This window comes from Coffea eugenioides, chromosome 2 (assembly GCF_003713205.1).
Source record: "Coffea eugenioides isolate CCC68of chromosome 2, Ceug_1.0, whole genome shotgun sequence".
Taxonomy (NCBI): Eukaryota; Viridiplantae; Streptophyta; class Magnoliopsida; order Gentianales; family Rubiaceae; genus Coffea; species Coffea eugenioides.
The window spans coordinates 39,746,080-39,773,147 of record NC_040036.1 but is presented as its reverse complement, the minus strand read 5'-3'; the positions used below and the strand labels follow the sequence as shown (position 1 = coordinate 39,773,147).

General features: G+C 34.5%; 1 protein-coding gene and 1 pseudogene across 5 annotated transcripts; one reads left to right on the top strand and one right to left on the bottom strand.

Moving 5' to 3' along the window:
• Positions 1–977: 977 nt before the first annotated feature.
• LOC113759701 lies at positions 978–1,849 on the top strand (annotated as a pseudogene).
• Positions 1,850–3,120: 1,271 nt separating this feature from the next.
• LOC113760725 (putative disease resistance RPP13-like protein 1) lies at positions 3,121–23,732 on the bottom strand. 5 transcript variants are annotated; one of them, XM_027303411.1, is made up of 6 exons: positions 23,546–23,732; positions 16,137–16,292; positions 9,893–13,739; positions 6,754–7,370; positions 6,154–6,378; positions 3,121–3,778 (listed from the first exon to the last, which is right to left on the bottom strand). In XM_027303411.1, the coding sequence occupies exon 3, from the start codon at positions 13,697–13,699 to the stop codon at positions 12,236–12,238; it is 1,464 nt and encodes a 487-aa protein (XP_027159212.1). In that variant the 5' UTR covers positions 13,700–13,739; positions 16,137–16,292; positions 23,546–23,732; the 3' UTR covers positions 3,121–3,778; positions 6,154–6,378; positions 6,754–7,370; positions 9,893–12,235. The 5 variants fall into 5 exon arrangements, with proteins under 5 accessions (XP_027159212.1, XP_027159208.1, XP_027159207.1 ...); XM_027303407.1 differs by lacking the exons at positions 16,137–16,292; positions 23,546–23,732 and having other exon boundaries at positions 6,154–6,433; positions 9,893–12,235; XM_027303406.1 differs by lacking the exons at positions 16,137–16,292; positions 23,546–23,732 and having other exon boundaries at positions 9,893–12,235.
• Between the last annotated feature and the right edge of the window lie 3,336 nt (positions 23,733–27,068).

Below are 27,068 nucleotides of genomic sequence, written 5' to 3'. Positions count from 1 at the left end.
ATTCTAGAAGCCTAAATTTTCTACTATATGCTCAGTTGCCTGGAGCTGGAATTCCTTCTTTGAAGGTCCTGCTTCCTACTTGGATCAGCTCATGTATGCAAGTTGTCACGTTAAGGAATACCAGTGTTAGTTTGAGTGCCTAGTAATCTTGAGCAAAAGAGTACTTATTTTCCCTCCCAATATGAAGATTGAAATGTAATTAGCATAGCACATTATACATGCCATATCAAATTCAAACTCATCAACAAAAGTTAGAGATCAACTAAAACTTATAATGTTGCTTATGTTATTAGTTGCTGTTTATCATTACATACCTGAGAGCGTATCCATTCAGATCCAAATTCTGCTTATGGAATTTAGCAGGGAAGGAGTCAACCTTGATTATTTGTAGAAATCTTAATTTGCTGCTAGTATCTATCGTTTGCCTGCATGTGTTCATGAGGAACAGAGATACAAGAAAGTGCACAAGTTATCTGAGTGTGTCTCTCTTTTCTTCTTAGGAGATATCTAAATGTCTTTGCTGCAGGAGTACAAATAAAACCTATGTATAATCTATTATCGCTCAACTGACTTGTTTTTGTTGTAATAATAGCTTGTTAGGTATGGCCTGGTCATAGTACTGAATGCTTTAATGTGGGGGTGTTATGTAAATAGCCTAAAAGCTCTATCATCTCTCCAAGCTACCGTAACAAACTTTGCAATGAACTTTCTCTCTTCTGGATTGGCTGGATTCTTCCTCTTCAAAGAGGTGCTGCCGTTTCAGGTAATTAAGATGATTTTCAGAGGTCAAGACACCTGCACACTTCGACTTATTATGATAGCAAGAGTTTCCCCAAATCCAGCCTTATCCATGGCTACATGCCACAGTTTTACTTAGTTGCTGCCATTGCAGCACTTCCTTTGTCCTTCTTAGACAGTGAAGTGATGGACTCAAAGTAGTAGTTTAGTTGAGATTTGACTCTCTTATCTCATCTTTTTGTGCCAATGGCTGAACTTAGTAGTGTTTTACATGTTCATCCTAGTCTTTTTGTTTGTTGAGGAAATAAGATAGGATGGATGATAGAGAGGTAGAGCTATCACACCATGTCTTGGTTCCTAATTTCGATTCATCTAGCAGTGTTCAAGCATCAATCTCTGTGGATTCATTTCTTGATGAGTTGTTAAGAAATGGCCAAACATGGACTCACACACATACTTGCAACCCTCCTGGCCCTGATGCTGCACATACTCACACATGTTACCATACTCACACCCAAGTCATTCCATCTGAGAAAGTAGACAATCCTAGTGAGAAAGTAGGTGGTCCTTGTGATAGTAGAAAGTCAACATCAAAGACTAGGAGGTCTTCTGGAAATAGAGGAGCTGTTAGGAAATATAGGGAGAAGAAAAAGGCGCATACAGCTTACTTGGAAGAGGAAGCTAAGAAACTGAGACTGGTAAACCAGCAGTTGATTAGGAAAGTGCAGACGCAAGCTATTCTTGAAGCAGAAATCTCGAGGCTTAGAAGCCTTTGCTCGATGTTAGAGGGAAGATTGATACTGAATTGGGGGCTTATCCCTTACAAAAGCAGTGTACTTCTAGCACTAAAGTTAAAGAAGGGGATTCTGGGATGCAATGTTCTGGTCTGGCAATGGAGCTTCAGTGTGAGAATGATTTAACTTGCTTCCATCCTCACGGGGATTCATCCATAGAGGATGGTGGCTTTGGTAGATGTGATAAAATGGGAGCTTCATCTTGAGAAGGAAACTGCCGGTCTGCAACTGTTGCTTGTAAAGCTAATGGACTTGCAGAAAGAAGTGGTATGGACTTCGTGGAAACAAGGCTTTCATCTGCATCTCAAGCAGAGTAATCAAGAGCCAAGGCAAGATCTCAATTATGACCTTCCCGATTGTCAAGTCTTATAGAACTTCTGCTTCAGTTAAATTTATGACAGAACTATGCTTGGTTGGCTGGGGTAATGCACATTTGAAGTACTGAATATTCCTAGAATATAGTCATAAATCAGGTTAACACTGTTCTATAGAGAAGTATGAACCTGTAGATATTTTTGTACTCGAAAGGGGAAAAAAATGTCCTCTATATTATATGGTATCCTCCATGTATGAGAGCACTGATTGATGTACATAAATATCTATTTCAGTAGTGCGGTTTTCAACATTCTGGTGGTTTTATAATAGCACCCCTGAGTAGCTCTCTGTGGTGGGATTTCTGGTAGATACCAGAATACTTAATGGATGTTATCTTTTCTCTACGTTGGTGTAATTGTGATTTGATTGTATTATGCAAAGATTCTTTGATTAGGCATTTAGACACCAATTGAAGTAGAAGCTCTTTTTCTTAACACTAGCAGCTTCCTGTCTGAAGTTTCCTTTTAGCACAGATTGGTGCTGGTTCTGAAACTAGGACATTTGTATCTATAGAAGGGTTTTTGTGTAGCACAGATTGGTGCAGGTTATGAGACTAGGAAATTTGTATCTCTAGAAGACCATACAGATGACAAGCTTGATGGATAGGGTTAAGCATCCCAAATCTTTCCACTTTGCTGAATGTCAGTATCATTTAAGGACAGAGTATTGATTGGTCATTTCCTATCCTTGCAAGGGTGGTTAATTACTCCAACATTTCTTTTCTGATAAGTAAGTTTTCCATGAAGATTTTGAAGTTCAACGAACGCCTGAATTCTTGAACATTTAATCCCTCCTCATAATACATGTTGATTAAACGCAAGATATTCACTGAAACTGCACAATGCCATGTTAACCAACTTGACCCATTCGAGTCTATATGGCACAAGTTCATTAGGTTACAAAATGGATAATCCGTTGAGGTAAACAATTTTCATTAACAAAAAAGATGTGTAGATTATACAAGAAACAAATCGAATCTGGTACTTCTGGACAAATGTTGAAGAGAAGCAAATACTTATTTAACATGACAATCAAGCCGCATTTTCACTAAAAAGTAAATATTTGTGTCTTAACTTTCCTTCTGCATTTTCACAATCTGCGCTTCGTTTAGTTCTTTAACACTAATGATTCGAAGTTTGAATGCAGACATAATCATGTTAATACTTCCCAAATTCACTTCAGTAATATGATTGAAACAAAAATATGCCAGGAGTATTCAAAAACTAATTTTTGAAATCAAATAAGAAATGCAAAGGAATTACAAAATGCGACCCTATTGTTAATTGCAAAGAGAAAGGAAAAATTTTTCTATGATCCAATGTAAAAAGTGACTCCGGAGGAATGCACCAAAAAGGAAGTAGAGATTAATCTCAAAAGTTGAAAAATTCCTGAATTTCCAAATGCAAGGCAAGAACTAAGATTTTTCATGCATAAGAGAGCCCGGGAAGTTGCCAACCACTCTTTTTGCAGTGACTAGAGCTGAAAGCGGTCAGCTGTTTCCATATCTTCAAAATGGTTAAAGTGCTGAAGACGCTTGTAGGTCATTGTTCTTCAACTCTTATGCTGCTCCAAGTGAGAGATTGTAAGGGTGCAACGTGCAAGACAGCAGCCAGTATCATGGAAGCGACTCTTCTTCATCGGTGCCACTAATCTTGGATTCTCAGCGAGAGGGCAAACTCTGGATATCCACCATCAAAAGGATATGGTTGCAGGCTGGAGGCAACATCGAGCTAAAATGCTCTTAGCTACAGGATGCTCCCACATTTTTGAACATTAATGCGCGAGGAAGGTTGCACCTTTGGAAGTAGCAAATTGAACTCCTTGTGATACGTACTTCTGAAAAGAGGCACTAAATAATCATAGCCCCAATTCTGCAAAGAATTATCAAACACAACAATGATTTGACTTTCAAATTTTTGTCTAGTTCCTATGTAGAAAGTGGAAAGGGGAAGAGCAGGAAAGGCAACCGCAGGTGATTCCGCACTTGCTGCTCATGGAACGACCTCTTTAGGCACCAGTTGTTTGAAGAATAGTGCTTGAATTACAGGAATGCATTGCAATTTATCAAAAGTCTACAAGGATATATGAAAATATTTACAATGAACACAAAGTGCAACATACCTAGAATATCTCGGTGCATAGGGTAAATTTGAAAATATTAGTAGCAATGGAGCAGAGTATTAGAGATGGATCGTGCAGCAAATACAGAACTAAACAATCTATACCAGAGATAGAATGCTGTCAATTGTACTCCATGAGAAAAAGCATACAAGGGGAAGAGATAGCAGAAACCACTTCAAATTAGTTGTCTTTTCCTTTTTCAGAAAAATTGATTCTTCAGTATGTATGCTTGCTTTCTGTTTATTATTAAAACAAGAGACCTGAATTTCTATGTTTTGGAACTCTCAAGTAATTATTTGTATAAGAATTGCTGATGGTTAGTCTCAAAAAGTTACTTATATGATGTTTATACCCTCTGTGTGCAGAAGGATCTTGGAAAGTTGAAAATTTACACAGCAATCACACGAATGCAAGGTGTAGATAAGAATGAAATAAAGTCATAACTGTCATCAACACAAATATCCATCATTGATTTCGGCTCATTTTCATTTTGCACCCCTTTCTACTCTCTCTCCATATTAATTTTGTGAACTCTTCATCTATTTAGGATCAGACAAATAAATATCTAGCAATGGAGCCTTTTACATGCCTAATGCTACAAGTCAAAAGGGGTAAAATACCATTGCAACCAACAAAAAGCACACAAGTCTGGACTATATTCAGAAAAGGCCATGCCAAGTCTATAGCAAGAAACATTACCTTAATGCAAGGGATAATGAAAAACTGAGGAAGCCAAAAATATTTGAAGGAAACCAACATCTTACCAGAAGTGGAAGATGCAAAAGGAAGCACTGCAATAGTTTAAAATAGGAGTACAAGGTATGGAAGTATTAACTTGGGGAAATATCCGGATAGATATTCTACATAGCATATTTATTCACAAAAAGAGTGAAGGACATACAGGAATTGACAACCTTAGTGGTATGCAATATTTTAATCTAAGAACAATTTTTATAATAGAGATAAAACCATAAGGAAAAGGATTTTTTTTGTACCCCCAATACATCTTGCATATACAAAGTACTCAAAAAAGGAAACATGCCTTCCAACACGAATAAGCAAAGAATGACATTACTGAAACCCATGAAAATTTGTGTTTGAGACAAAGGAGCTGTCAGGCTGTGCCATATCCCTTCAATTTATCATTTCCTCCATTCATTTCCACAATTTCTTCCCGTTTCATCTTTTTGATCTCGTTTAACATGTCTTATGATATATAAAAGCAAATGAATATTTTGAAGAAAGCTCAGTGGAAAGAGCTACAAAGAAGCAGATAACTGAACATACCTAATGCGACTTGAAGATTTTATTGCACTTCATATGATACGGAATACATATGAAATTCAAATGACATAAAACATGCTGTTAAGTAGTAAGGTATCAATGACTGAAACATATGATGGTGATAATATGGCTCTTACCAGCTATCCTCTTAGCTTAAGCTTAAAAGAAGCCAACCAACTCTGGATATGAAACGACTGTTGACACCTATAGGACCTAAGATCAACTGACCAAGTTCTCCAAGAGTCAAGATATTGAAGCATCACTTTTCATCCAGTAATAAGACAACCTGATTAGATATTTTCTCTTGAGTAACTAAGCTTGATCTAGTTGATGCATCACAGGGATTAAGAGGTTTACATGCCAGAAAGAAGTCCTTTTTTAGTTCTAAAGGACTTCAACTAAAATTCAAGGCCTTCAACTAAAATTCACTTCAAAGATTCCAATATAGCTAGGATGGCCTTCAACAAAAGTAGGAAAAAGTTTGTGATCACCAAAAAGTTCATCACAGGTAAAAGGGATTAGATAGCTCATGAAGATTAACAATGGGGTAGCAGTTCAAATGGAGTTAATAGAAAGGGAAAGGGGGAAAAAAATAAAACTACAATGATGTCATGAGGAACAAATACTCGTACATATGAGTAACAATTTCCTAAGTTGAGTTCACTATAAGTTGCAAAATTTTTGCATTTTATTGTACTGTGCTGTCTGTTCAAAACAATTTTAAGACTTGACCACAACTGTGACATAAGTGAAAGCATAGATCTTAATGCTCCTAACAATTATCAGGGAAACATAATGAAAAGTTAACATATTGCAACATGCAAAAAGGAAAATTATTTACCTTACAAAGAAACTGCAAGTGCATAACTGATCATAGAATGAGTTCATCATTGACATCCATGAATTATGAGCTACATTGCACCAACCATCTTCTTCCCTGTATTGTCATCGATGTGGGCATTTTTTATTTCTGCCATAAAGAGCGACATAGGTGGACCCTCTACCAGCAATGGCTGAAGCTGAGAACAATAATGAGCTATATTCCATAGATAGGTAGAGTGCAATTCTACACCTCGCAGGTACAACAGATTGGGATCAAATTAGAGTAGCCAGGACCACTCCTAAAAAGATGAAAACTGTTTTCTATTATAGCTTAGAAAAGAAACAAAAAATTGTAAAACATAGAAAACTTTTAGCAAGTTTAAGAACAGTTTGACAATTATAGATGGTTAAAAATATATTGAAGGTTTTCTTTCTCCATTGGCATATACCAATTGAAGAAACATGAAAAGAAAGGCCAAAGACTTTAACCCTCTATTTATTCACAACATAGAAATCCTACTGTACTATACCAAATGATCAAACAGCGCTAGCCAGTGTGCAAAAGAAGTTGAAAGCACTCATAGATTAAAAATATTAAAAAAAGAAAAAAATAAGGTACCTTAATCCAAAGAGATGATGGAGGTCTAGTAACTGTCGAATCCTTCACACTTTTAGCATTTCTGTGAAGGGACTAATTATTGAACAACTAATGCATGGGGAAGCCCGCAATCTTGTGCCAGTCTTGTTCCTTCTGCCATTCTAACTTTGGTTTCAATAGTGGGCAGTCAAAGATTTCCCATGCAGAGGGAGGTGGGAATTCCCTCTTCTGGTTGGGACTGGAGTGCAATACAGGTCATGATTTTTAGCTTTTGAAGAAAACAGTGAGGTGTCAAAGACCTGAATAGTTTAGCATGTTCAGATTCTTAAGGTTTTACAATCCGAGAGATTTAAGCGAGTAAGGCAGCAATCCGCCTACACAACAACTCTGCATAGCTAACACCAAAGCTCGAGTGTGTAACAGGGAGCCTCTCCAAACCCCACTCTCTCAAGTGACTCATGCGCTCTTCACAATAGGAGATCTCAATATAAATTTGGCTAACAGGCCAAACGCCCTTCCAGGAAGCACTATTTCTGGACAAAAATGTCTAGTCTCAGATATCAAAAATGCAGGAGATGGATTTATCCTTTTCGGCAGCAGGCACTTGATGAGAGTAATCAGCTATAGATTTCCTCCCTCTACAAAAGACATTAGATCAATGCAAAACTCGATAAGGATTGCTATGACATTAGTCATAAAAATTCTTCTTTGTGTATAAATCCTTTATTCGAGAAGAGTGCTTGAATGCTGAAAGGTTTTCCACTTATCAAGCTCTATAAGGTGGTATGCAAATATTTACAATGAACACAAAGTACAACATATCTAGAATATCTTGTTGCAGATGGCATATATGAAGACAGCAGTAATTTGGAGCAGAGGACTAAGGATGGATCATGCAGCATATAAAAATTCCTAAACAAGCTATTCTAGAGATGGTAAGTAAAAAGAACATGCAATTGCAAATCAAAGAGACAGATTGTATTTGTTCCCAATCAGGAAAAGCTTATGAAGCAAAAGGTATCCAAGAAACGACTTCAACTACTTGTCTTTCTACATCCAGAAATCTGAATTTTGGTATGCATTGCTTACTTTCTTTTTCTGGTTACCAAGGGCTAAAATAAGTCAACTGAAGTTTAATGTTTAGGATTCTCAAGAAACTATCATCAGAATGATTGATGATTAGTGGCAAAAGAAGAAATGTACTTAGTACTCATCTAAAGGTCATACCCTCTTTGTGCAAAAGGATCTTGTGTCCGTCAAAACTTACACAGTATTCAGACAACACAAGGAGTAGATAAGGATGAAATCAAGAAACATATATATGCATTCCTGCTATTTCGAACCTTTCTTTCTTTTTCTCTTTTACCCCATCTTGCAATCTGAAAATCAATTTACTCAACTCTTCATCTATTTAGAATTAAAAAAAAAAAATCTCTATCTAGCACTGGTGCCTTTTGATATTCCTACTGCTATCAATTCTAAATTGGTGATTAGCATCCCCAATCAACATAAATCACCCAAGTCTACACTATATTTAGAAGGGCCGTGACAAGTCTAGATCTGAAAGCCAACTTGCATGATAGATTTCAGCTTTTAATGTTTAAGTTGATGGTTTCCAGAGTGGTCTATTTGCTACATGGAAAACCAAGAAAGCAGGTTACCTGCATCTTAGCAACAAAAATTGTTCAATTAATCAGTAAACCTCAAATTATAAATAAAAGATGCAAAAGAAAGTGCTACAATAGTTTAAAAACGCGTAATAGGATGGAAGAAAAGTGAAGGTACAATGATCTCATCAGCAACAAATACTCATATAGACTGGGTGCGTAACAGTTCCCCTAATTAGAATTGACTAATACTTGCAATATATTTGCCTTACGTTGTTTGTTGTAGCGTTCGAACTTTTTTAAAAGTTCCTATGACTGTAGCATATAGAAAAGTTCCTATGATTAACCGGTCAATTACTTTTTAAGAACAGTCTGACTATTCCGAATACCTTATAGAACATTGAAGGTTTTCTTTAACGAGGAAAGCATTTGTCTGCTTGAGTTGGTGGCCTTACTTGATTGGAATCTACAGCACAGAAATGAACCAAAAGCATGGACTCTTATTTTTTTTAAAAAAAAAAGTTGAAATGAAATACACATGGTGAAATCTGTAGCTAGAAAGTAATATATAATGAGATTGTTGCATCAGTAAAGCCCACTACCTCAACTGTCCTTTCAGCACATCCCAGTTATTCACAACAGGCAATTCGCACTAAAATTAGAGGTGGCAATTCGGGTTTAAATCAGGTTGGCGGGTCGGGTTCTGACCCGACCTGTCAGAGAATCTGTTGACCGAACCCGACCCGCCAACCCGTGACGGGTCAGGTATGCTGACCCGAACCCGAAAATTTCAGGTTGACGGGTTGGCGAGTCGACCCGAAATGACCCGAAATTTAATTTTAATTTATTAATTTATTACTGTAATTTCTAATAAAATCAATTTCTCACAAAACTAATTACATAATCAAGTAATAAAAATTTAAATAAATAATTCCAAACCAAATCTAAAATAAATTAAACACTATAAAAGTGTTTTATCCCAAACAAAATATAAAATAAATTAAAACAGTATAAAAGTAAAAAATAATATAATATATTATTTGTCCAAATATAATAATTTCAACTTCACACAAATTAAATAAATTCATTTAGAATTAAGTAATTAATGCCTTTGAAAAAAAGAATAACTTAGTTTAGTTAGATAAAATTATTTTTATGTTTATTAAATTATTTTTAATTCATAAACGGATCATATCAGGTTATATCAGGTCACCACGGGTTGACCCGAAATCGACTTGTTTTCTTTTCGGGTTCATCGGGTTCAACCTGATTCTGACCTGAATTCTCGAAACCTCAACCCAAACCCATTAATTTCGTGTTAGGTTTGTGTGTGTTTTCCAGTCGCGTCGAAAATTGCCGCCCCTAACTAAAATCATAACAAAAGATGCATTAACTAGTTGTGATTTTGCCTTTCGAGGCTTTAGAGTATTATGAGAGAGCCAAAAACATGAAGAAAATAAAAAATTGTAAAACAAAGAAGCACCTTTAATTATTATATGAATAGATGATGATGAGGATCTAGTAATTGTGGGAGGCAAGCACTCAGGACTAACCAGCGTCACCGTCAAGGAACTGGCTGCCGATCGACTATTACGCGGTGGATGCGGGCAACCTTGGGCCAATCTTGTCCTTTCTCCCATTCTAACCTTGGTTTCAGCAGTGGACAATTTGCGATATGTAGTTCGGTGAGGGAGGCGGGCAGTCCCTCTTCTGGTAGGGACTGGAGTCGAGGGCAATGATAGATGCCTAGCATTTGAAGAGAGGTGAGGTGTCGAAGAGCCGAATAGTTTAGCACTTTCAGATTCTGAAGGGAGGACAAGTAGAGAGATTGAAGCGCGCAAGGCAACCGCCAGTCCTCCTCTGGAAACGACTCTACTTCATCACAGGGACTCTTAATGGTCAAATCCGCGAGAGAGGGGAGTTTATCCAAACCCCACTCTCTCCTACGACTCGTGAGCTTCTTGCAATCAAAGATGGCAAGGGATTGTAGGGTGGAGGGCAAACCCCCTTCCGGGAAGCACTCAATTTCTGGACAATTTAATAGAAGCAGAGATCGAAGAGATGGGAGGAGGGATTCCATCCGTTGCGGCAACGACGTGAGCTTCTCGCAATACCATATTTCGAGCCGCGTTAGATTGGGGGCTGGAAAAGACAATATTAGATCATTGCAGAACGAGATGTATAAGGATTGAAGTGACGTCATCACACTACTAGTACTAGTAGTAGTAGTTGTCATGCCACTCTGATTCCCAATCCCAATCCCAGGTGCAGCAGGAACTGAGAGCATCTCAACACTCTTGCATTTATAAAATTGAACACCTTTTAGCATGGGAAACGAGGCAAGCCACTCGACTTTGACTTTGACAGTGTCACAATTTTCTAATATCAAGCGCTCCAAGGCGCCACCATCCTCCCCGCTTGAACTCTCCAATTCCAAATTGCAGCATCCCTTGTACTCAAGTGAATAAAGTGAAGCAGGCAGTCTACTCACGTGCGAGGGTAAGAGAGACCCACAATCATCAACCGTAAGTCGGAATAATTGGTTGAGCTGTAGGGGCAACTCTTTCAAATTTTTTAGCGCTGAAATCTTCAATTCACGGAGAGATGAAAATTTTTGTCGAATCTCTCCATTGAAGACGCTCAATCGACCACTGGGACACACAAGATTGTCGCACCCAGATATCTCAAGGCTTTGCAGCGATGCAAGTTGTTGGGGAAGCTCTCCAATCAGTTTGGGACAGTCAATTATACTGAGTTTTTTGAGTCTATTGAAGACTTCACCTTCTGGTATGTACCATCTCTCCCACTCTGGCAACTTCTCGATTCTCAACTTTTTCAGAGATGGGAATGGTTTGGTTGCACTGACATCTCCATAAAAATCCTCCGCCAAATCTGATATATAACTCATTCCAACAATTTCAAGTGATTGCAAGGACTCTAGCTGCCCAAGTGCAGGCAAGGAAAAACAATTTTCACAATTAGAAAGACTCAACGATTCCAAATGGCTTAACGAAGAGTTGCCTAGCCAATCTGGAAATGTTGTCCCGCCATACCCTATGATCTTGAGATGCTTTATGCTTGAATGAGGTTGTAAATTATCAAGCACATCTCTCACAGCTTGCGAATCATTGATAGCACCATTCCACTCCAAAGTTAACTCGTCAAGGTGTTTCTTGCCCTTTAGATTCGCCATCGATGCATCCCTACCACTACAAACATTTTCCAGCTTTGAAATGAAGAGCCTACCACGAAGCTTAGGAAATTTGCCCAACTCCTCAATCATTGAACCGCTGTCCTTGCCTACTATAAAATTAGTCAAAACTCGAAGGTTTCTCAGTCTACTCATATACAGTGGCATTTTTTTCAACGGAGTTCCACTAATATCCAGGTAAGACAAGTTAATTAACTTCGCCAAACTTACCGGCAACTCTTCCAGTTTCTCACAATCTGACAACAACAATGTTTGGAGGTTATATAAGGCGCAGATACACTCTGGTAGGGTTTCCAAAGGAGTAGAAGAGAGATTCAGCAAACGAAGGTGTTTCAAATCACTAATTGAGTCGGGCAACTTATGGATTTTATAGAACAACAACGACAGAAACCTTAAGGACCTGAATTTGGGCAACATTTCATGCAAAAATTTGTGGCTCAATCCTTTTCCGCCACGTCGTTTACTTAATGGTAAAAATGTTCTCAAGTTCTTGGTCTCCCTCAAGAGTTCAAATTTATGAAATGTGTCATGAAAACTACTAGGATGGTATGAAAAGTAACTTATGCTGCCTATTTTACCATGTTCCGGGTCATTATCTTCCAGCCTGTAACAGTACCTTCTAGAAACAGCTATGGCCAAGTCATTGACAAGGTCGTGCATCGAAAACAAACCGTCAGTTGACTGCTCAAGTAAGGACTAAGGACCGAAACCTCAACTCACGTAAGTACTCTTCACCGATTTGTTCAATTCCCCTGTTTTCTCCTGGAGGCTCCAAAAGGTCATTAGCTTGCCATAAATGAATTATTTCCTCTTTTCTAAATTCGAAATCCTTATGAAATACAGCACAACAGGCAAAGCACCTTTTAAGACGAGATGGAAGATGACTGTAGCTCAATCTCAACGCTGGCAAGATGTCATCTTCATTGTCTGTTTGAGTCCATACTTCACTTACTAAAATATCTTCCCACTCTTCAGCCGTTGTTTTTGAACGCAAGAGACCTGCAACTGTTTTCACAGCCAAAGGCAACCTTGCACACTTCTTCACAATTTTCTTTCCTATATCTTCAAGTTCTAGTCTTTGATCTCCATCTATATTTTCAAAGGCATGCTTTTCAAATAAGGAGCAGCAATCTTCCTCTGCTATCAAATCCAAGGAATAAATTGACTCTTTTTTACACATCATTAATGCAATTTTCTCATCACGTGTAGTTACAATGATCTTACTTCCTTGCATTGCACCTGTGAATAGCACCTTGAATCTATCCCACTCGTTGTAGTCCCGATTCCAATGATCATCTAAAACAAGAAGAAACCTTTTGCCAGTTAGCTCCAATTGTAGCTTCACTCGAAGGGAATTCAAATTCTCGCTTGCATCTGAAAGTGGAATATCAAGCCCTTCAAGGAGTTCTTTCGTTATCCTGGCAGCATCATAATCTTCTGATATGCAAACCCATGCTTTTGTAGGAAAGTGATTTTGCACCCTCTTATCTTTGTAAATCAATTGAGCAAGAGTGGTCTTACCAATTCCCCCAAGTCCCACTACAGAAATCACAGTGAAATTGACTCCATTTGCACTCTCAGATAGCAACATTTTAATTATCTTCTCCTTATCAGCATCTCTACCATACACTGTGGCCTCATCAACCAAAGAAGTCGAAGGAGTTCGACAGGATTGCCTTTTTGGTTCAACAACTCGCAAACCCATAGGGTTAATTTGTTGTATGAACCAATCCAATCTAGCAACCATTTTTTCTATCTGTGGCATCATCTTCCCAAGGAAATCATTACTGAAAGATGAGCTGTAATTCAAAGCACTTACCTGACTGGTCGAGTTATTGCATATAGCTTCAACCTTCAGTCGTAGTGCCTCAGTGTTGATCTCATCAAGCAAGTCATCTGCCTCGTAGATAGTGTCATGAAGCTTATCTAGCCATCCTTTGACAGATCGGTTCCTTGTTTGCTTGTTCTCTGCATCATCAAGCACATCTCCAACTATTTGTAAGTTCAGTTTGAGTTTCTCGAGGAGTTCTCCGTCATTCTCTCTTCCCCGAAATAGATTGAAGAACTCTTTTGTAGCCATCCTATCAAATACAACTTGAAGGAAAGCCGAGAAGACAGAGCTTCCCATAGCTAAAGCAACGTCAGCCATATCTCCTAGGCACAGGTCGGGAAAGAAAAATGCTTGCAGCCTGAAACAAGAAAGAAAAAACAGCCCCACAAATAACACAGGCTTCTTAATGCAGTTGGAGGCTTAATCTTGTGACCTCAGAATGGATAGAACACACAAGTACCTTGAAGATACAAATTGAAATAGTTGAAAAGTAATGAGTGAGAGAAGTAGATTTAACAAAAAGAAAGGATTGCATCAGGAAAAAGTTTAGCTGGCTTAGTTTGCACTTCGCGGGAAGTTTCTACTTCACAATTTCACTGAATGTGGGATGAACTAATACATGTTTTAGAGATACTAAATGAAATTGAAAAATTAAATTAATGCTCATATATACAGTCAAAAGAATACCTAAATGAATTCACTGTCATTGGTATTTTAGCGCATTGGCACTTTTTTTTTTCTTTTTGTTTGATTAGTTGTATATCTGTGCAAGGCGAGCATAATTTCAGATAAGAATATCAACAATGCTCTTGCACATCTGTTTAGAAAAATTCGTATATTCTAAATGTTCAAATACTATGCAAATTTTGAAAAAAATTTTATACATCCGTTTATTTTGATGTGGTAGTATTGACTGAATACTGCAATACAGACAAACAATTGACCTTTTTTTTTATGAGATAGTAATTTAACTTGTGCTATGCTTATACACATAGAACTATACAAAGCTACATATTCATTTTCATTTAAATGCAAAAAAAAAAAAATGCATTGATCCATTTTCTTATGAGCAAATATTTATTTTTTAGCAAAGTCAATAAATTCAAACGTAATGATTAAAACCATGGTAAGTAAAGTCGTTCAATACATATATTGAAAAAGTTCAAATTTATTTAAAGAGATAAAAGTCTAAGAGAGAGAGAGAGTACAGAAGGCTTGGATACAGAGATAGATAATACCAAAAATGCCCATATGCCTGAACACAATTTCTTTTTCTCTTTTGTCTTTGCTTTAATGTTTCCATTGTAAAAGAACCTCTATTTTTGGGGATTATCTCGAAATAAAATTAACTACGCAATTAACCTATTATGGGATTTCTGTTGTTTGATAAAATAGAAAAAATGATTTTGAGGTGCTTTTCCTAAGAATCTAATTCAATTTCTATTTTTCTAATTGATGTAATGACATTGAGTTCAAGTAGTTTCATGATTACGTTTTGCTTTTAATTTATTCTTTTTACAGATTGTGGTTAATACTGGTAAATTTCCTTTTTGTGATAAAAAGAAGGAAAAAAATATCATGTTGAGGAGATTGTAAGTGCTTCACTGAACTTTTATTTATTCTGTTTCATGGAATTCAAAACTCCAAACTTTGGTTAGCTTTGAGAGAATTCCAGCCTTGTATGATAAATTGTAGAAAGAATACTGTTCCAAGGTGCATCCAAAATACTAAAGAGAGTGCTATAAAGACTTGAAATTTATAATTTGAGCAGTGATTTGGAAACGGAAGATCTTTATAGTTTTAGAATTCAAACCAATCATCACGTAAACTCAAAATTATCCTCTTTCTACAAAACTTATGGGCATGGGATCAAGAGTTTGATTTTCATCAATTTCAACTCCAGTTGACCTAGGATTTATACTAATAAATGCATTAACACCACCATAGCATGATTTTTTGGTTTTGGTTTCAGGGGGTTGGGGGGAGGGGGGAGGGGAGGCGGAAGATTCCTAGAAATAAGGCTCTATTTGTTCTACGAATTTAGCAAGGAAAAGGAAATGGAAGAAAAACAAAGTAAATTCCTTCGGAAGTGTTAAATTCCTCATCTTGTTTGGTTATGAACGAAAGGTAGTAAGGAAAATAATCTCTACAAAAGTTGTTTGTTTGTTTGTTTTTTTTTCCTGTTTGGTTTATGGATTTTGAAAAGGAAATCCTTTGCTTTTCTCTTTTCTTTTAAATGAAAATTGACCAATAAGAAGATGAATTTTGAAAAGGAGGTAGTAAGGAAAATGATCTCTACAAAAGTTGTTTTTTTCCCCTGTTTGGTTTGTAGATTTTGAAAAGAAAATCCTTTGCTTTTCTTTTTCTTTTTTTATTACGAAAATTAACTAATAAGAAGACGAATTTTGAAAAGGAAATGAAACAAAAATCTCTTTTTTTTTTCTTTTCAAAAATTAAAAACTTGACAGACAATCAATTAAAATAAGTTGGCAAAATATTTTAATTTTGACGCCAAACTTTGAACTAAAATTGTTTAGATCACCTCATTCTCAACCTCAAACCTTCACTTGCAAACTTGAATGGAAACTGGAAACTAATTGCAGAGTCTATAAAAGAATATTAATAATAATAACGGTAATAATAAAGAGCAATAATATTTTGGAAAGGCCATATGACACGAGTTTAACAAAACGCCATGCAATTGCAAAAATTGAAAATTAAAAATGCAGTGAAGTCGTAGCAAAATGAAACTTACGGTAGCAGACAAAACAAGTTTGCGTCGAATGATTTCGGGCTCACAAGTCAGACCAGAAGTTGATGAAAGCTTCTCTATCTCTTCTGCTTCTTTGTTGAATTGGTGGTAATGAAGAATGGTGACGAGCGAAGTTGGAGAAAAGGTTTGGAATAGAGTCTGTGATCAAAGAAAGTCCAAGAAATAAGAAGATGTTTACAAGTCATTAGAAAACAATATGAAATTGGAATGTTGTCTGAAATGATGAGAAGCTGATGGAGCAATTGCGTGGGTAATAAATAGAAGGACCAGCGACAAGAAATTGTCCTTTGATGTGAATAATCCAGAATAGTATGGGAAATTTATATATTTATGTGTGTGTGTATTCTTTCTTTATTGGGTGTAAGAAAGAAAGTCGAAGTTTCTAACCAGTGGCGAAGCCAGAAAAAATTTTCAATGGGGGCAAAAATAACTCTAAAATTTTTTACCTACTCTTTTTCTAATTTTTTAAGAAAAAATATTCACTAACAAGTACAAATGATGCATATATTCCATGAAAAACATACAAAGACAAACTCAAAATTATTAATATAATAATAATTTTATTTCAAAAAGCAAACTAAACCATTTACAATTGTTCAAGACGAGTTTTCATATTTTGATAATGGTTTACAACCTTTTCCTTTTGAATTTCACAAATTATATTTTTTTCAATAAAAGTATCCAAGTGTCTTCCATTCTATTTCGTAACCAATTTTTCACTATATTTATAACTGCAAAAGTCCTTTCTGCGGTAGCTGTAACAAGAGATAAAATCAAAAGCAACTTTAAAAGCATACAAATCAATGAATACACAAAATTTTGGGAGCACAATCGAAATTATATCAAATTTTTATGAATATTATAGAAATTTAAGGGGAACAATGGGGGCTTAGTATAAATCTGCCCCCGTTTCTAACCGCTTAAGAAAGTGAAATGCAGGAACGAAAGAAGTAGACGCTGATTCATCCATTTAGAAATTCTCAATGATTGTACTTAACCTTTGCTTCATGACTTTGCCCCAATTATCAGTCCATTTAATGCCAAAAAAAGAAAGAAAAGCAAAAAATCAAATTGTAAAAAATTCTAAAAATCCAGAATAGTATTGGACCTATAAATTAATTTTCTTTTCCATTTCTTTGGTTTAATGATTAGAACTTGATATCTACTTGCAATTTAATACAAAATATTCTAATCCAAAGTTGTCTAACAACAAGTTCTTCGCTATGAAGATAATTGTAAGAACACCAGTAAATTCAGGTTCAACTTGTATACCCAGTATTGAATTAAAAAATGTATTAGTATGTCAAATTTATATTGTAGCTCATGTTTCTATATTCTCTTTCTTACCACCCTACGTAAGGAAAAAAATCTATCAATATGAACATATTGCAAAGTTTACTTTAAAGCACTAAATGAAATAGCCAATTAGTTACAAAAGTTAATTGTAATACATGTTTAATAATGGGATATATTTGGAGACAATAAACAAAATTCTAAGAAAATAATATGTAATATAAAGCATCTAATAGAAAATTAAATTTTGTAGATCAACTGATTTAGTAACATTCTAAAAATATTTAGACAAGTTAGTATTTTTCCTAAGGCAAAAAGTTTAAGTGAAGGGGAGGCAATACCATATTTCTATAATTCTAGCTTGAGAGGGGGGGAGGGAGGGAGGAAGGAGAGAGGGGGCGGGGGCGGCAGCCGTCCCTAGGACTTTTGACAATTTTTTTTGTCCAATTAATACATAAGCCTAGGATAGCATTTGAGTCTCTATTTAAATCAAATGAACTTTCAGACAAAAAAAAAGAAAACAAAACAATTAGGGAATTTTTTTCCTTTCACATCTTCTTTTAGTATATTTTTATATTTTTTTAATTGTTATAGATTTTTTATGAATTTTAAACTCAGTATAAAACCTATTAAATGGGCTAAAGACCAATTGAAACGTTTAAAAAATGAGAATGGTCAGCACAAAACTTGTGAAAAAATAGAAGACAGAAGAGAATTGGTGAAAAATATAATAGTAATTTTCCCCCCTTTTTGTGATTATCATAATTATTAGTTTTAACTTTTTGCAATTATGTATAAGTCCAACAACAGTCATCATATCAGCTGAGAAATACAAGTTTCTCACGTAAAATAGTTGTTCTGATTTGGTTAATATTTGTATATGGAGTAACACGATGGTCACAATTAAAAAGGCCCACAATCATTCATTGCACGCGTAAAAGTACAATAGTCCTTTTGATGGCCTTTTTGACCTCGACAATTTTTACTTTCGCTTTTTGTGAACACTCAAATCTTGTACTAGTATCGTAGGGTCTAGTTCTATTGTCCACTCAAGAGCTTAAGACAGATAGAGCAACTATTTGCAAAAATTTTCTTCACTTTACACAAAGAAAAAGTATTGAAATTCTTACTTTAAATTTTTAAAAAGACCCTCTAAGATTATATTATAATAGCAAAAATCCAAATTTAAATCTTTTACCATACCTCAAAAGTAGTGTGCATAAGATTGGTAGTTGATTTCTCTCAGGAAACTTTACTCCCTTTTCAATATATTTTCTGAAAGTTCAGATCAAATCTAACTTGTATGTTTTGAAATTTTAGAGGATTTTTTTTTCTCTATAGGATGAATAAACCATAGGATGCTTTTCTATAAGAGACAAAATAGGTATATCAATTGAAAATTGATTATAAAAAACTGTTTTCAGGTACTATCAGTTGCAAAACAAGCGCGTGTGCCTTAGACAAGTTAATTTTGACAATTTCCATTATCTTTTCGGTTTCGTTCAAATCATGAGATATCCGATTATACGTTTCGAAGCTGCTGGAACTCTCCTGTATGTTCGTTTAACCACAAATGCCTTTCAATATTAGTTCTTGATTTAATTGAGGCTTTCCTCTTGTAAAACTTTATGAATGATCATAATTAATTTCCATCTTTTGCTAAAAATAGTGATTGTAATTACCATATTTGACGAATTTTAACAGAATTCAATAGAATTTGCGAATTTTGATAATGAAAAAAGAAATTGAAGAAAAATGAAGCTTACGGTCAAATGGTATCGGGCTTAGTACTTAGTAGTCAGTCCAGTCCAGTCCAGTACTGGATGAAGCTTCACTAACTTGTCGACTATGATGTGATTAATCTACAGCACTATGAAAGTAGAAATTGAATTTTATATGACAGTAACTCTAATTCAAAATGCTCACATCTATTATATTATTATTATGATAAGCTACCCTCAATTACTTGAGGAATGCAAGTGAAGATCAATCATGGTTATGCGGAAGCGATTTTTTTTTAATCTTTTAAATATAGATTTATCTATTTACATAGACAGCGTATGAAATTATAGTTTAAATTTAAGTTGGAATTAGTTAGCAAGCAAACGGGGAGTAAATTTGCTCCTTTAATTCTTTCTTTAGATTCTATTTTGCAAGAAATTCTTGTTTTACACAAAGCCCGCCCATAATTCTACTGATTAGTTTTACATCAAATTAGACTGACAAGTGACAAGAAATTGTCCTGTGAGGCGGTTACTCAAAAGTGACTGTGAGACCATAGTCATTAGGCACATATGAGAAATTGTGAGGTGATTACTCAGAAGTGACAAGAAATTATCGTGTGAGGTGATAACTCAAAAGCTTACTATTTCAAGAAAAGGTTAAGAAATTTGCTTTATTTCTTCATGCAAATTTTGGGCGGAGAGTGAAATAAAGGTTGTAAAACATGTTATTCTGGTTTCATGACTGGATGTGGATTCCGAAAAACTCCTTGCACGCTTTTATTATGTATTTTTATCAAATTATACATGTTTGATATGTATTTTATCAAATTATACACGTTTAATCTAAAAGTTTCAGAAAGTGTTTAAAATTTTGATAAGAACGTGAAAGTATCATAAACCTTTGGCTTTGTGAGACTCTCCGTTTGCGTCAGCATTCGTGAGAAAGCAGCCAAAGACTAAAAATTCTGCTTTTGACTACGGGGAGTTTCTTTGTACCTGATCCCGAAGTCTTGCCCAGTCAGGCCAGGATAAGAATCCAAGACCTGTAATTTGGGGTCAATGTGAAAGTTTCTAAATTTTTTGTAGGGCCAAGTTTTACTTTCTTTTTAAAAAAGATTTTTTTTAACCCTCTGTTTCATATCCACTTGATCAGGTATCCTCCATTCGAATCTTGAACTTGACATTAAAAAGAATTTTAAAAGTCATCTCCTAAACCCACGAAAATCTCTCATAATTTCAGGGACAAATAACATACCCTTGCTTCAGTCATTTGAAGTTTAATAGGACTGCAAAAATCTATAGAAATTTTTAGCTTTCTTTCTTTTGAAATAATCGGTTAGCTTCTGTCATTTGAAGTTTAATAGGATTGCAAAAAAATATAGAAAATTTTAGCTTTCTTTCTTCAGAAATAATCGGTTAGAAAAGAGTTATTATTATCAATAGTAATAGTAGTACTCTTATTGTTCGCGTTACCATTATATTATTTTTGTTCATTGCTAATGTCATTGTTATACCTGGCAATTGGGCAAGTTTTGGACGGGTTAATATTGGGTTTTCACTTAAATGGATTATACCCAACCCGTCCAATTTTAGATTGAGTTGATTTTGGGTTGGGTCATATTGGGTTATCTCAAACTCATGACCCAAATATGACCCAACATATTAATTAATACATTTTAATACATAAACTTTTTCAAATACATTTCAACATACAAAAATGATTTTTTCACACATATAAACACATTTTCACATACATAAATGTATTTTCACACACACTCACTTCTTAAGTTCTTTGAAAACACATCATAAATAGAATAATCTTTTATATTGCTTGTATTGTGAATTTTAGATAATAAATTGTACATTTAAATAGATTAGCTAAAAAAATTGTTTACTTTATACTTTTTAATACTACTAATTGATTGAAACTTATTAAATAACTGGAGATATTACTGCATTTTGGTTTTTGGACTCGGTAATTAAGAGGGAAAATTAATTGTCTTGCTGATTCCAAGCTTCTCATGAAGTTGAAGATTGGAGGTATTTGCTTCAGACGAAATGAAATCATTGGACTAGTCATGCCCAAGTTGCCATAATTAATCAAAATAAAATAGAATCCACGAGTCAACTATATTGATTCGAAGTTAATATCATGATCTATATACATATAATATATATTAGAAGGTATTTTTTTTATTGATTTGATATAGTTAGATAATTCGTCAACTGATTAATTAGAATCATCTAGGATCATACTTGATACTATGGTCATATTAATCTTTTAGAATTACCACAACTCTCATACAAAGCAGAAAATATTATATGCTTGTAAAACTGGTAATGGTCCCCAAAAAATTGTTAAGGAAAATCCAAAACTTTTTAAGAATAAATGAGAGGAGAATTCATGAACTATTCTGACATTTTTACCACATCGGGATCGCATGATTTTGAATTATTGAAAAATTAGGCTGATACAAAGTAAACTTGTGTTTGTAAATTTGAAGAATCCGAAATTATATAATGCTAAAAGGTTAAAAAAGAAATTTGTACAATATTATACATACATGAAATATTAACAAACAAAAGCAAGTAGCAACTTGAGAACAACCACAAAAAAAAGAAAAAAAAAAGGGGAGGAAAACAACATACTCTTAAAAGGCATAATAAATTATTATAAAAGTTGAGCAAATTTAACTACTGTAATAAAAGTAAAATAAGCATGATTTTTTATTTCAAGTTTTTTTTTCTTTTAAATAAAAATTAAAAAAATGATTGAAAAAAAAATATATAGATATATGAGAATTTTGAATACAAATTAATGAATGAATTATTAACACATGTTCAAATGCAAATAGTTGGACATATGTGTATTGAATCTTGTATTTATTATTTTGAATTACTTTTAAACAAGTTGGGTATTGGGTACCCAAATAAAAATCCAACCCGCCCAAGGAATAAATTGAGTTATTCTTACCCAACCCAATAAAACCCATAACCCAATTAACCCAACCCATTCTTTAAAATTAATGGGCGGATTGGATGGATTGTTGGGTTTTGGGCTTTTTTGCCAGCTCTAGCGATTGTTATTAAGCAGAAATAGGAAATAGGTTCTATGGTTCAATCTCAGGGCTTCAGCTAAATTCGTATCCTATACCTCAACAATTATCCCATTAACTGTATGACAAAACATAGAAATTGATACCAAAAAAATATATATATACAGCAACTAAAACAGGAAGATCACAACCATCATGTATTTGTTTGAATAGTCTACCCAATTCTACTAGTACACCAAAAAAAGTGCATAAGAAAAAAGTACTTTCTGAACTTTTATTTATTTTGCTTCATGGTATTCGAAACACCAAACTTTGGTTTGCCTTGAGAGAATTCTAGCCTTGTAAGAATTATTGTCGAAAGAATTCTTCCAAGGTGCATCCAAAATATTAAAGAGAGTACTATAAAAACTTGAAGTTTAAGGTATTATTGAAAATAGAGGACACCATCCCATGACTATCTTAGGTTGATTATATATATTTTTTAAAAAGTTAATTATGGAATATGGCATCACATGTTTTGAAGTTTATAATTTGACTAGTGATTTGGAAACTGAAGGCCTTTATATTTCTTCATATAAACTCAAAATTATCCTAATTCTAAAAATCTTATGGGCATGGGATCAAGAGTTTGAAAATCAAACTCATTTTCATCAATTTCAACTCCAGTTGATTCACGATTTACACTAATGAGCGCGTTAACATAACCATAGCATGGCCTCAAGGAAGAGGGGGGGGGGAGATTCCTAGTAATAAGGCCCTATTTGTTCTACGAATTTAGCAAGGAAAAGGAAATCAAAGAAAAGAAAAGTAAATTACTTTGGAAATGTTAAATCCCTCATCTTGTCTGGTTATGAACGAAAGTAGTCAGGAAAATGATCTCTAAAAAAAAAAAAAATATTTCTGTTTGGATTTGTGGATTTTGAAAACGAAATCCTTTCCTTTTTATGAAAGTTAACTAATAAGAAGATGAATTTTGAAAAGGAAATCGAAACGAAAATCTCCTTTTTTTTTCTGAAAATTGAAAACTTCATAGACAATCAACTAAAATAAGTTGGCAAAATATTTTAAATTTGATGCCAAACTTTCGAACTAAAATTGTTTAGATCACCTCATTCTCAACCTCAAACCTTCACTTGCAAACTTGAATGGAAACTGGAAAATAATTGTAGAGTTTATAAAAGAACAATAATAATAACAACAATAATAGTAAAGAACAATATTTTGCTAAGACCATATGACACGAGTTTAACAAAATGGCAAGCAGTTGCAAAAATTGAAAATTAAAAATGCAGTGAAGTCGAAGCGAAATGAAACTTACGGTAGCAGACAAAACAAGTTTGCTTCAAATGGTTTCGGGCTCACAAGTCAGTCCAGAGGTTGATGATGAAGCTTCTCTCTCTCTTCCGCTCCGTGGGTGAATTGGTGGTAATGAGGAATGGTGTAGTGAAATGAGAAACAGGGACGAGTGAAGTTGGAGAAAAGGTTTGGGATAGAGTCTGTGATCAAAGAAACTGCAGGAAATAAGAAACTGGAATGTAGTCTGAAATGATGAGAAGATAATGCAGGAATTGCGCCAGTGATAACTAACGAATAAATAGTCCTTTGACGTGAATAATCCAAAAGAGTATGGGACCTATGGTGTAAGAAAGAAAGTGGAAGGAAAGAAGGTAGAAATTGATTCATCCTTTCAGTAACAGTAATTGTCAATGATCGTACTCAACCTATGACTCATGACTTTGCTACAATTATCAGTCCATTTAATGCAAACTAAGGGGGGAAAAAATCTCTATCAGGTTCCAGAAGCCTACTGTAAAAAAAAGAGAAAAAAATCCAATTGTAAAAAATTCTAAATTTGTCACTCAATCCTTAATTGCTTATTCTTTCACAGAATTTTTTTTAATAAGTTCTACAATAAAGATTACATCAGATTTACTTCTTATCCTATTTGTTAAGGGCACCAAACAACGGACCTACTTTATATTTATTTCATAGCTAATCATCCGCAAACCTGTCTGCCTGTCAATACTTCAAGGAACACGCGGATACTGATTAAAATGGTGATAATTCTAAACCTTGTATAATATCTTGGGAATTTCAAGGAAAAAGATGAGAAAGAAGGCTCAAAGGATTGTCAATTATGAAGTGAATGCGCAATGGACGACACTAATTGCAAGAGAATATTTCAAGTGCAACGAGACGTAATCAAGGAAAGGCTTTTAGAATTCTCTCTATTATTAAGTTCAGATTTTAAATCTTGAACCTGATAGTTAGGAGTAAGCAAGATATAGAGAGGGATAGGACGACTAAAAAAATGCAATGGGATGATAGGTTGACGACTAGCATGAGTCATGCCATTTGGCAATACAAAATAACTTCAAACCGTGATCTTTTTTTAAAAAAAACAAAAACAAAAACTTGTAAAATCTATGCCAATTTTATTTTTCCGATAGAGTAGGTTAGATAAAAGGCATTTAACAAGCTGAAAGATTTGTCAATTTCACAAGTAATAGTTTCTAAATTACCACATTGTTTTCTCGAAAGAGTACTTTACATAATAAATAATTGTAAAATTATATTTTTTGGTAGTATTAAACGTCTTTGAGACGATACATATGGTTAATTAATCAAAGGGCTTTTGATATAGAAAACGTTACACATTTTACAAATTTGAATAACAATGTTGGCTAAATCCAAAATCATTTTTAAAGTTACTGCCTTACATAATTACATTTATACCAAACGACACAATTATGGCAAAGTCTAAAATACAGTCCTACACAATGACAAATGAAACTTCAACACTCAATAAAAAAGGGTTAATTTGACTCTGCCCACTTGAACTATACCTTAATTTTACTTTGATTTTTAAAATTTTAAATTGGGACACATTAGTCCCTAAATTGTTAAAAGCATCCCATTTAAGTAAAATCATTAAGGGAATCTCCAAAAAATAACAGAATACTAGTCATTTGAGCAGCATGGGTGCATGTTGCAAGGGCATAAAAGGAAAATCAAATTAAGCAATAACCCAAAAAGTCTCAAATTTTGAGGGAAGACAGGATTTGGGGAATCCAAAGTGGGTTGATTTTTTTTAAATATTACAATTGGTGAAGCTTTAACTAGTTTTATGAGTACAAACAATTATAACCACTAAGTTGGCCAACCAAAAAAAAAATGAAGGAACTACTTTTCAGAGGAAATGTTGGTTGATTTTGCTATATGGGACTACAAGATGGTTGTTGGGAAGCATACTTTCTTTTTTGTTAAAGGAAAAATGGAGCAAAAGTTGGCTAACTCTATAAGTAAAAGTAAAGGAGCAAGCAAGTTAGCCATGGAACAATCAATTATCTTATTGCCGGTTAGTCTTTCTTACAAAAAACTTTTTAGAATTTTGCCTTTCAGCGGGACAAACAATTTCTTTGCAATATGTAGTTTAAAGAATAAAGATTTGTAGAACCCATGTCGATTTTCGTTTCAATATTGTTAGTTAGTGAAAAAGGCAATTGAGGTGGGAAAAAAATTAACTACTTTTATGGGTGCTTATATATATATTTTTTGTGAATTTAAAATGTATATGAAAACAAGAAACTCACGAAAAGTAGATGTCCACGACTCAATGTGACTAGAATGTAGAAGCATTTTCAGATTATAAGAAGATAAATGAAAGTAGAAGTGCCACAGCATCTTTTGAATGCCGTAACAAGAGCCGAAAGGACCATCAGTTATGCTTGACAGCTGTGAAGTCTTGGCCTGTCGGCTTGGGATAAGAATCCAAGACCTGATTATGACTATTTAGTTTTTATGCGCATTCCTTTTTTTTTTTTCTTTTTTTTTCCTGTCAAAAGGCATCATTTATGCGCATTATTTGGTGACCTGTTTTCTAATAAAAGGATGGTATTGCAGGGTTTGATTAGACCTTTAACGTGGGACTTGAATTTGATAATACGCAATTAACCCAAAATATCCCAACATAATTACAAACCAAATTGACATTTTCAACCTATTATAGTTTGATTATCTATTGAACCCAGACCAAACATTGATATCAATACAATGTAACAAATGAGTCATTCCCCATATAAGCTTACTAGAACGGTAAAAAGTAGGGTAAAATATACTTTAACTCCACGTGGTTTAGCGTTTTTTTATATAATCCCTCTTATGGTTTCAAAACTTGTGCATGATCTTTTCATGATTTGAAATAAAGTATCAAAATGATAGAATTTGTATTTCATTACAGAATCAACTAAAATATCAAATGTATTCTGACAGGTTGTCAGCCTGTGCAATAATAAAAATCTGCTCAGCTAAAGTTAATTTCTGTAGATAGTGGTCAGCAGGGTCGAATCCACAGGGATTGGGAGTAATTGTTTCTTTTCAAATTCACAGTGACAATGGGGTGTTTTTATGCAGAAGGTGACAATAAAAGAAGTTCAAATAAAATCTAAGAAACTACTAAAAATTAAATAACAAATTACTAAAATCAAATGAATGATAATTAAGGATCTAGCCAAGGAATAACTTCAGCAATGGTTCACCTAATTGATCATCGATAAGCAAAGGCAATTCCAATCATTTACTAATAAATAGGTTATAACTGCAAAACAAGCGATGACAATCAACCCCTCCTTACTGTGTCGATGATTAAGGTACGCCCGTTAATCACTGCTCTAATTGAGAAATAATCCTAGGTACGCCCGTAGAATTTAATTCCTCAATTGCCTTACGTATTAGAGGAGCCCTATTCTAACCAAATAACGCACTACCAGGGTTATTTTAGATTAGCCCGCGTATTCCCCTGACACAAACCCAATCATGCCAGTTATCACTATTTTGAGACA

Excerpts from the sequence above, each read along its gene's own strand:
- LOC113760725 (XM_027303407.1), bottom strand. The coding sequence starts at position 12,210 with ATGCACGACCTTGTCAATGACTTGGCCATAGCTGTTTCTAGAAGGTAC.